The sequence below is a fragment of the Mastacembelus armatus genome, chromosome 3, assembly GCF_900324485.2.
Source record: "Mastacembelus armatus chromosome 3, fMasArm1.2, whole genome shotgun sequence".
NCBI classification, from domain to species: domain Eukaryota; kingdom Metazoa; phylum Chordata; class Actinopteri; order Synbranchiformes; family Mastacembelidae; genus Mastacembelus; species Mastacembelus armatus.
In genome coordinates, this window is record NC_046635.1 from 5,504,075 (window position 1) to 5,513,879 (window position 9,805).

The following is a 9,805-nucleotide window of genomic DNA, read 5'->3' on the forward strand; positions in this document are numbered from 1 at the left end:
TTTCAAATACCACATACTGGATTGCCAGTGCTAAGTTTATTGAAAATGTATGCCATGACATGGCTATTAGTGAATAGGTGCATTAAAAAAACTTTGTGTTCACTTTGAACATAAAGCTGGTTTTCAAAAAGTGGTGTCATCAATCAAAGTCTGGTCTGCACAATCAAACATTTTTTGAATTAGACTTAGCTGTATGATACATATCTACCCATGTCTGCAATAGCAGAATATTTTTATTTTGTTTAAAATGATCTTTCAAGTCCCAAATAAAATTCACAACAGAATTTTAAATGTTAAAGTGACTTGACAGAGAACTGTAAATACACCTGAATTAAAATGACTCTCCATCACTTCTGAATGATGAAGAGGAATGAGTACTCTTCCTTCTTTTCGTCCATGGTTTCCATTTTAACCTCTGAGTCTTGCTGGACTACTTGGATGAACCAGCCGTGGTGCAGTGCTGATTCAAATTTCATCTGTCTTGATCTGTCACCTTTCATGTAGAAGACAAAGGAGAAGGACCTCTGATCATTGCTGGAGATCTGCTTCAGCCTGTGCATTTCACATGTCTACAGTGACAAGAAAATGTGGATTAAGTTCATTTCAAGTATCAGAATTTAACTCACAATTAAATTTAAATTCATTTTATTAATTTATAATGTATACCTGTTTTTTTATTTAACTTTGCTTAGACATACACTCTTCCTCAGATGGTATACTGGCTTGTCAATGTCAAGTAAAACATTTCATGATCAAATACCTGTGAAACTAAAGACATACCCCCAGTCTCAGCTGTATTTTGTGTTCAGAATGAATGAATCATCTTATTATGATCAATGTGAGTAAACTGGCCTACATGTGTGTATTCGCAGTATAGCCTACTGTATGTGCATTCAGGTTGGTATTTGAGTGTCTTTTTTACTTCCATGTTCCTTATACTGCTGTAAAGTGCTTCATAATTCATTATTTGTGTACATTCTTTATAAACTTCAGTATAGATGTGGGTTAGTGGGCCCGACTCCACCGTCTTGGCTTATTAGCTGTTGTTACATGCCTACAGCCTTTGTTGTCACAGTAAAAAATAATTATGTGGCGTGTACCAGGTTTAGACACAAAAAAGAACTTAATTAGGGAAATACAGTGGTTTGGATTAAATTGATGTGTCACTAAAGTAATCCACAGTAATGGAGAAACATGTCGCCCAGTACAACAGCATCATGTTTACAGTATCAGGGATCCACTCCCACTTCCTCCCTCTTCAGTAAAACCAGCTTTGACTGGAAATAGACTGAAATGCAGAAGCAAGATATAGTACTGTATGTACTGTACTATTGTTTCTGGTATTTTTGTTTTTTTGTAATAGTTATTACCTCCACTCTTAGGAGCACCCGCTCTCCTTCTTTGCAGCACCTGAGGAAGCAGTTGGACTCACTAAAGTTTAGGACCACTGGCATTCCTCTGAAAAAGGTGTCCATGCTGTTTGACTTGTAGTGATAGATTGTGATCTTCTCTGAACACAAAAATATTGAAGAAAAAAAAAGTTTAAATAATGAATTTTACAAACCACATTCAGTGGCAGAGAAAATTATTTATTTGTTTTTTTTCGGAATTGGTGCTGTGTGCTGCTCTCAATGAAAAACCTGGATTAGGTGAGGCATAGAGGGTCTTCTGTGGACAAATAGCTCTGAGGTAATGGTGGGAGGCCACATGTTCAATTGAAGCATTCAGTAGTTTTTCCTGTCTGAAGCAGGTACTTCCTCTTGGCACTGAAAGTGACACAGGGCACAATCAAGCAGAGGGCATGTAGTTCTTAATTTAGTTCCCTTTTATTAAAACACAAACAATCAATGGTATTACTTCACTGCCATCTTCCTGCCTGTGACTATAATGCTTTTGCATTTCTCCACCTTTGACTTAAAGTGACTGATTTTACACTCACTATTTTAGATTTGTGTGAAAGGGTTTTATCAAGATGAAAGTTGCACTGTACATTAATGATTTATAAGGCTCAACTAGAATTAAACAAAAAAAATAACTGCATTTTACTTTTTTGTGAATAGCTTTGCACCAAGGAGATGTGCGCATAACTATTTTTACTATGCTTTGCAGCTAATCCCATAGGGGGTTTTTTCCATTTGTTTATTTATTTGTTTGGAGCATTGTGGCTGCCACTGAATAACAATGCTATGCTTTTATACCTAACTATGTTTTTTTTTCTTTTGCCCATGTGGTTCTTGAGCTCAGTGAGACTAACCTTTACATTGTTTTAGTGCACTTTGTTTTACAAAGAGAAAAGTAGAGAAAGTCCTTAATGATAGCACCTGAGAAATATAACAACAGGTGTGGATTCCTTTCAAGTTAAATGCTTTATAAGTTCAACCCTTTTGCCTTTAAAGAAAATACTAAACATTATATTTCTTTGTGATCCTCCTTCTAATTAATGCATACTTATACTTGTTTCTTAGCTGTTGCCTTTTATATAATGATTTATTTGACAGTGGTAGAATCTCAAGGCCTGGACCCTATAGGCTAGGAACCACTGGACTCTCAAGCTGTAAAAATAAAGTAGTTAAATCTACTGGAAGTCTGACCATAGCTGCTACAACAGTGAAATACACTAATACCTCAGTATTACTGTAACAGTCAAGTAATTTTAGTCATCACAATGGGAGCCCCTTTTCCACAGAAAAAAGTACTTTTGCTTTTGATACTTTAAGTACATTGAGTTGATAATATTTTACTAAAGTAGGATTTTGAAAAATGTAAATATTTCTTCCATCGCTGGTCTTACTTTGTCTCCTGTATGAAAAATGTTCATTTTTCTATTTCTTTTTAATATCTTCTTTAATATTTCTTACTGCCAGACATCGAATACCCATCTCCTTGATAACACTTAGTAAGCAAAAGGGATTATGATGCAAATAAGCCCAGGATTTAGGCATACTGTCCTATCCCTGGTAAAATTAGATGTGTTTCATTTTTTCTAAATATATTATAATATATAATAAGTGAAAAAAGTGAACCCAAAAAAGTTAACTACATACCTAGCCTACTATTATTGCTTGTAAATATAGAAAACAGTAGAGAAGAATGACAGGAGATGAAGACCCACTTACCAAGCGTCACCGTGCTGGATTCTGTCACCATTACAATGTTATTAAAGGTGCATCCTGACCCATGACATCCCTGACAGGATGAAGAGTCACAGCCCCTCCCTTTCACCACAGATATGCTGGTTTTATTCATGGCAACAATGAGCAGACCATTGTCCTCCCCATTTTCTTCATCTTCAGCTTGGCAAACATCCTCGTCACTAACCCCATCCTCCCTTCCTTCTGCCTCCTGCTTGTCTTCATTCTCCTCCAAGTCTTCCTCCCTCATCATCTCCATACTGAAATTGAGTGTTATGGATTCCTTGGAGAAGGGATGTAAAGTGGCCTCAGACGGGGAGGACTGCTCCTTGCATTCCTCCATCCTGTCTACCTTGTGCACCGTCTAGAGTGGCCAGAAAGAGATGGTCCATCAATGTGACAGCTTGCAAGACCGAAACTGAACAAAGGGGTAAATAGTAATTCTTAATTTATGATGTTCAAGCTGCAAACCATGAAAGCCCATGAACTCACCAGCATTGGATTACCCTCAGCTAACATTTGTGCCAACTCTTCAGGCGTGATACTCTGCAGGTCCATGCCATTTATCTGCATCAGCTTGTCTCCTCTCCTGAGACAAAACGGAAAACACATATTCTTTATTGATTTATTTATATTGATTTATTTTATTATATTTCATGTACACAAGAAAACATTGTAGTCTGGGCTTGAATAGCACTATAAATAAGAGTATGATGCAATAAATGGGTTTACTGGGAGACTTTATACATTTTCTGTGAGCACTGAAAATTTTATTGTTATTCTGTACTGGTCAGTGAGAAAACAAAAAGTCTGGTAACAGTGTGCTGATGTCTTGCTTGTACCTGACAAACATTTTTCCACTATTGGTTTTGTCCTTTACCACATTTTCCACTTCATAGTGGTGCTTTCCGTCATGGACCTGGTGGACGATCAGCACTCCTCCCATAACCTGAGTATTCTGACATTTTGAAATAAATAAGCAGATTTTATCTACACTAACAAGGAACATCTCACATGTTATGGACAGTCTTATAGGCATTTAGATTGCACCCACCTTAAGATCCATGGTGCTGTTAGTGTCCCTTGCTGCTGCTGCTGCTAACAAAAGAGATTGATGCCTGCCCCACTGGCAGTGTGTTTTAAAGCCTTCAGTGCAACTGTGCTTCTGCTTTGCACAAATAAAAAAAATGGGAACTAGGAGTGAAGGGCCCTGACACAATTGTGGATGGGGAACTGATGTCAGAAGAGGAAGTTAACAAAGATTAGTAAATCTTAAATTAAAAACAGACACGGTGTAAGATTTTGTTAGAAAACAGAACTTGTGACAAACATGGAAGAACAAGAGGATGAGATGTGAACAATCACCAATTAGTGAAAGTTACCATAAGAGCAAACATCTCATATAAAGCACCCTTTTCTTCTTTTATTGGATCTTCACTTCCTTATTTTTTTTAGAAAGGCACAAAATCCTGAACAGAGAAAAGAGGAAATGACAACTGTCTTTTTTACAATATGTCACTCTCGATGAGGGAACTATCGGAGGGCTATTACTTCCACAGTGAGAGTGGAAAGTAAAAAATATAAATTTATATTATGTGTGGCTGTACAATAGCAATGGACAGTTTTTCACATTCTGCAGCGGTGTTACATTTTCACATTGTTTCATGGTGAAATGACTAATGGTATTTTATTTAGATAAATAAATATATGTTGGGCTTTTATTTTGCATTTATTAGATTACAATGATCTGCTGTATATGCTTGAGGCCATATTGAGGAAATTTCCTTCCTCAAAAAAACAAGCTGATTTTCACAATATTTAAAATTGTGTATTATTTGCATGACTGCATGACAGCCTCTTCACGCTGCTGGAGATGAACTGAACAGTGTGAAAGACAGGAGGTCAATCATACAGCCTACATGTGTGTATGATGCAAGCAAACACATTTGTAAAACAATACTAGTGGTCAAAAACAGTTTTCAGTTACAGTACTTGTAATTATGCTGCTTAGCTTATCAAAAAGGCTCACAAATGAATGAATGAATGTCAGTTAATTAATGAATATCAAGAATCATTGAAGTGTAAAATCTATACAATGATTTTAGGTAAGATTAGTGCCACACTATGTTTAGAGCAGGCACTTCCAGATTTTGGTGCTAGACTTATATTTACATTACACACAAGAGTGATATTAATCCTCTTATCTAAACATATCAACAAAGCAAACATTTCCCAAAATGTTGAACTGTTTCTTTAGGAACACTGTAATGACAAAGGCAATCAAAATGGAAAATTAGCTGTATCTTGTTCATTTTTAATTTTGAAGTTGATAATAAATACCTGTAGCCTAGTTATACCAAATTTACTTTCTTCATTTTCTCTTTCAGGGGTTATGAATTGGTCTAAATATTGGCTGAGGCAAGTAACTTCCTGGAGTTTTATTGTGACAGTGAGTTTGTCAGGCAACCAGGGAAGACTCCAGTTAATCATCTGCTGGCTGTAACCACATCACATATTTAATGATCTGATATGAAAATAATGCTTGTCATCTAATGTATGGCAAGAAATCTAGGACATAATAAACATATTTCCCAAGTTTCTATCCTGTTTTCTTTGGCAGCTGTCTCCCCAAAAAGATAATTTAATCTCAGGGACACTTCTACCAGGATAAAACAGAAAATAAAATATATTCATGTAACAGTAGCCTGTGCACAGATAACTGCAATATATCTGTTAGTACAACACATTTACTGTTTTGATAACGAGATGAGCTGTGTTACTAAATTCATACAAGCTCACATGCAAACAAACACACTCTAAAGCTATTTTCAGCTTTGTCTGTCAAGCCAGAAAAGTCAGGCTAAATCTGTACATGTGGCAGTGGATTGAGTTACACACAACAGCACTGTGACAAAACTTCTGGTCTCCCACCATATACTGCACCCTGCCAGAGTTAAGACCACGTTTCCACCATCTCAGAAACTGGCATACATCGACAGTCCACACTGAGCAAGGTACTGTGTTCTATTGAACATACAGGATAAATACTATAAATGAAACCCTGCATGACATGTGTCTGAGTGCTGAGAAAGGTTTTTCTAATGCTGACTTCTGCATGCCACTCATTCAAATACAGCTGTGGGATTTTTTAGTAAACCATTTTAATATAATACCTTCTAGATAATGCTTGGCCAAAGTGTGTTATTTGAAAGTGAAATCTATTGTTCTGAGCTTTCATGAACTGCATTTTCAGAGTTACAGAAAAAATTAATGTAGAATTAAACAAGACTGTAGGTTTGCCCAGTGTGTATGTTTTTATAGACACTTATGAAGGTAAATCCAGAATAAATGACGATCTGGAGAAAATTGAAAAACAGATGTTCATTGCTCAAAATGTGTTTTAATTTGTTTTCAACTTAGAATGAATTTTAAATAAATACTGTACTGAACACTTGTATATCTCAATTTGAACCACTGTTTGACTCTCAACTGACCGAATAAAATAAGCCACCATTCATTAAGAATGACATGTTAAAGTTTAAAAGTTTAAAGATCTGCTACTGGTTGCAAAGTACTGCTTTGTTTTTAATTGCATCAATATTCTATATACTGTCCTGTATTACCTCTGTGTGTGTTTGTTGTTATTGTGTTTTTCAGATGGTGATACTTGACGTATTAATAATAGGGGGTGGTCCTCATGCCTTGACCCTGGCTAGTTTGCTATCCAACCCTAATCCTGACTGTATAGCAAACTGTGATTCATCCCTCTCCCCCTCCTGCTTGGACCCCCCGAGGCCTCAGCCAAATCCAGAGGCATCCAACAACAAACATTGCAGTGGCAAGAAGAAGAGAAGGGCAACAACTGGTACAGTACTGAATTAGTTTCTAAATCATTATGAGATGCAGTTTTATAGTTTTGAATTGGTCAACAGTAGATACATTAGCAATTGTTTTGATGACCAATTAGTCAAAGTAAAAATGCAAAAATGTTTTTATTTTAGTTAGTTTCAGTTAATTGATACAATAAATGTCAGATAATTTAATAATAATTTTTGTATCAATTAAATGTAGCTTATTAGGGTTAGAATTTTGATTTAGCATAATAATATGAAGGAGTTCATATTTAGTTTGTGATTAGTCTCAGCAGGCCTGACACTGGAGGAACAACTAGCAAAGTCTGCTCTATCAGAGAAGGTTGTTTGCCCCCCGCTGAGTCTCAGAGTGGTAGATTCCTATGGAGAATGGGCCACTCTGTGGGAGAGCCAGTTCACAGCTCTGAACATCCCTCATCTACGCTCGCACACACTGGTGCACACAGACCCTCTAAATAAGGTACGAACACAAACAACTTCAGTAAAAACAAGGAAGATGCATTTAAAGAATAAACGTACTCTAACTAAGCATATCTGTATGTTTTGTTTTTTTTTTTTTTTTACAGAAAGCACTGCAGGAGTTTGTTTTAAAGTATAATCGTTCAGCAGAGCTCCACAGTCTTCCAGACCAAGTTTACATTCTGGATGAAAATGCATTTTTCAATGACATGCGGCTCGGCAAGAAGGAGAGGAAGCGTCTAAACATTACCTCAACACTTAAGAAGAGTTTATCTTTCAGCCTGCCAGGAACCAGACTAAGTGTGGACTTCTTTAAAGATCAGGTTGGGTATAAAGTATACAAAATTTGCATGCATAATCTGGAATATTATATAAATAATACTAATTTACATGTAATGAATAACTATTGTGTTTGCTTGAGTGAGAATCTTCAGCACGAAGAACAAAACACTCAGACATTACAATTTGACTAGGAGCTCAGCTTTAAATGCTGGGCACGGGTGTCTGAGTAGAAGGGGAGGGGCAGATAACTGGGAATTGTGGGAAAGCCCAAGGGCACAGATAGAGAATAGCAGTTACTGGAATTTATATGAGTGGAGGCAGAGATAGAGGTAGAACAGGACACAAAGACCAAGGCAGGAATCAACAAGTAGAAGAAAAATGTGGAATAATGCCAACTTTATCTTTAAGCAGCATGAGAAACAAAACCAAAACAAACCATTGCTGTTTCCTGAGTGGTTTGAGTTGATGAATCTGAACACACAGGTGGCGCGATATGACTTGGATAAAGTGCTGGTAAAAGGAACAGTGGAGCACATCACCCCTGTTATTGAAGAGTGTGACGACCAGAATAAGTGGATAAAGGCACAAGGAACTGAGATTGAGGCCATGAGTGCAACTGAAAGGAAGGGGGTTAGTGCAAAGAAGAGAGTGAAATATTTTCAAGTCCAACTTCAAGAAGGCATCATCCTAAAAGCCCACCAGGTTGTTGTGGCAACAGGTCCAACCCGTGCCAAGATGGCAAACATCCCTTCATGGGTGAAAAGCATTGGAGAAAGCTACCCAGAAGAGCGTTTGCAGCACACAGTGCACCTTATGCACTATCTGCCAAATTCTAAGCAACAGCTTAGAGAAACTAATAGTCAGACACAGAAAGAGATATCTTCCATTCAAGGTAAGATGGATTTCGTCATAATAATAGAAAGATATAAACAATGTTTTACCACTTGTACAAGAGTTGCAATGATATGTGGTATTCCAATGCAAAAACATTATATGCCATAATACCTTAATTTGCACATTTGCCAGAATGAGAATACTGAATACTGACTAATACTTTGATTTGAGTGATTAAATGCTTCTGCAGATTTCAGTGGCTAATTCCAGTAGTTCTTCACAAGTATTTCATATCTATGTGTGAATCATGTGTAGTGTGTAAGGCAGGTCAGAGAATAATGGTAATTGGTGGAGGTCTGACCAGCGCTCATGTCGTCTCAATTGCCCTGCAGCAAGGTGCCAAACATGTGACATGGGTCATAAGGAAGCACCTCCAGGTCTAGTGACAGTGTGAAACTGCATGTAGACCAACCTTAAAGAATTACTGTAAGTATATATGTCTCCATCCACCACACATATTAGCTGTCATTATCTCTTCTGCAGTTAAAGCAGTTTGACGTGGGCGATGTGGAGAGCCTTGTGGGTCGATACTCCCACGTGGAGCATGGCATCAAGATGGATGGCCAAGCCTACCTACGACAGTTCTATAATGAACGGAGTCTCCACAAACGACTGGCTATGATTCGCCAGGCAAGAAAAGGAGGGGCCGTCACCCCAGAGGCCTACCTCCACCTACAGCCATTCATACTGAATGGACAGGTGGATGTGAAGACATATTGCCAGGTAAAGGTACATGCATCCCAAAGATATAAGGTTGAAGATATGATTAAATGAAATGAGGTGAGGTGAGGTGAGATGAGATGTAATGATGTTAATATGAGATGATCTGAGATTAAGTGAGATGTTGAAATGAAATGAGGTGAGGTGAGATGAGAGGGGTAATGTCATATGAGGTAACCTGAATCTCAGGCAATGGTCCAGGTGAGTGAGGCCAGCTGGTGCTACAGGAAACAGGCCTGGAGTCTATCTCTCATTACTGGGGACCACTGGACTGGAGACATGATCTGGCTCGCCACCGGCTGCAAACTTGATGTCAAACAGGATCCGTTACTTTCTGGGGTGATGAAGGAATTCCCACTTCAGGTTAATTAAACATGTTTTTCTACACTCTATGTGTAGTATTTATATATGTATATAAAACTGATAAGGGAACAAAAGAAAAGCTTT

General features: G+C 37.6%; 2 protein-coding genes across 3 annotated transcripts; one reads left to right on the forward strand and one right to left on the reverse strand.

The window, feature by feature from the left end:
• Window positions 1-19: 19 nt before the first annotated feature.
• On the reverse strand, window positions 20-4,295 carry LOC113138041 (uncharacterized). 2 transcript variants are annotated; one of them, XM_026320166.1, is made up of 7 exons: window positions 4,186-4,295; window positions 3,974-4,089; window positions 3,624-3,720; window positions 3,117-3,495; window positions 1,641-1,766; window positions 1,371-1,510; window positions 20-493 (listed from the first exon to the last, which is right to left on the reverse strand). In XM_026320166.1, the coding sequence occupies exons 1-7, from the start codon at window positions 4,195-4,197 to the stop codon at window positions 473-475; spliced, it is 891 nt and encodes a 296-aa protein (XP_026175951.1). In that variant the 5' UTR covers window positions 4,198-4,295; the 3' UTR covers window positions 20-472. The 2 variants fall into 2 exon arrangements, with proteins under 2 accessions (XP_026175951.1, XP_026175950.1); XM_026320165.1 differs by having other exon boundaries at window positions 20-569.
• Window positions 4,296-6,010: 1,715 nt separating this feature from the next.
• LOC113138116 (uncharacterized) lies at window positions 6,011-9,534 on the forward strand. The gene is made up of 7 exons (XM_026320272.2): window positions 6,011-6,145; window positions 6,789-6,996; window positions 7,270-7,463; window positions 7,570-7,785; window positions 8,228-8,636; window positions 8,894-9,015; window positions 9,122-9,534. The coding sequence occupies exons 2-7, from the start codon at window positions 6,789-6,791 to the stop codon at window positions 9,410-9,412; spliced, it is 1,440 nt and encodes a 479-aa protein (XP_026176057.1). The 5' UTR covers window positions 6,011-6,145; the 3' UTR covers window positions 9,413-9,534.
• The last annotated feature ends 271 nt before the right edge of the window (window positions 9,535-9,805 follow it).

What these genes read in the sequence shown, in the direction of transcription:
- LOC113138041 (XM_026320165.1), bottom strand. An exon ending in AGTGGAAAAATGTTTGTCAG is followed by an intron (nt 3,721 to 3,973) that starts GTACAAGCAAGA and finishes GTTTTGTCTCAG; the next exon opens with GAGAGGAGACAAGCTGATGC. An exon ending in GGGTGCTCCTAAGAGTGGAG is followed by an intron (nt 570 to 1,370) that starts GTAATAACTATT and finishes TTGTCACTGTAG; the next exon opens with ACATGTGAAATGCACAGGCT.
- LOC113138116 (XM_026320272.2), top strand. Translation starts at nt 6,789, where the DNA reads ATGGTGATACTTGACGTATTAATAATAGGGGGTGGTCCTCATGCCTTG. An exon ending in GAAGAGAAGGGCAACAACTG is followed by an intron (nt 6,997 to 7,269) that starts GTACAGTACTGA and finishes GTTTGTGATTAG; the next exon opens with TCTCAGCAGGCCTGACACTG. An exon ending in TCATAAGGAAGCACCTCCAG is followed by an intron (nt 9,016 to 9,121) that starts GTCTAGTGACAG and finishes TCTCTTCTGCAG; the next exon opens with TTAAAGCAGTTTGACGTGGG.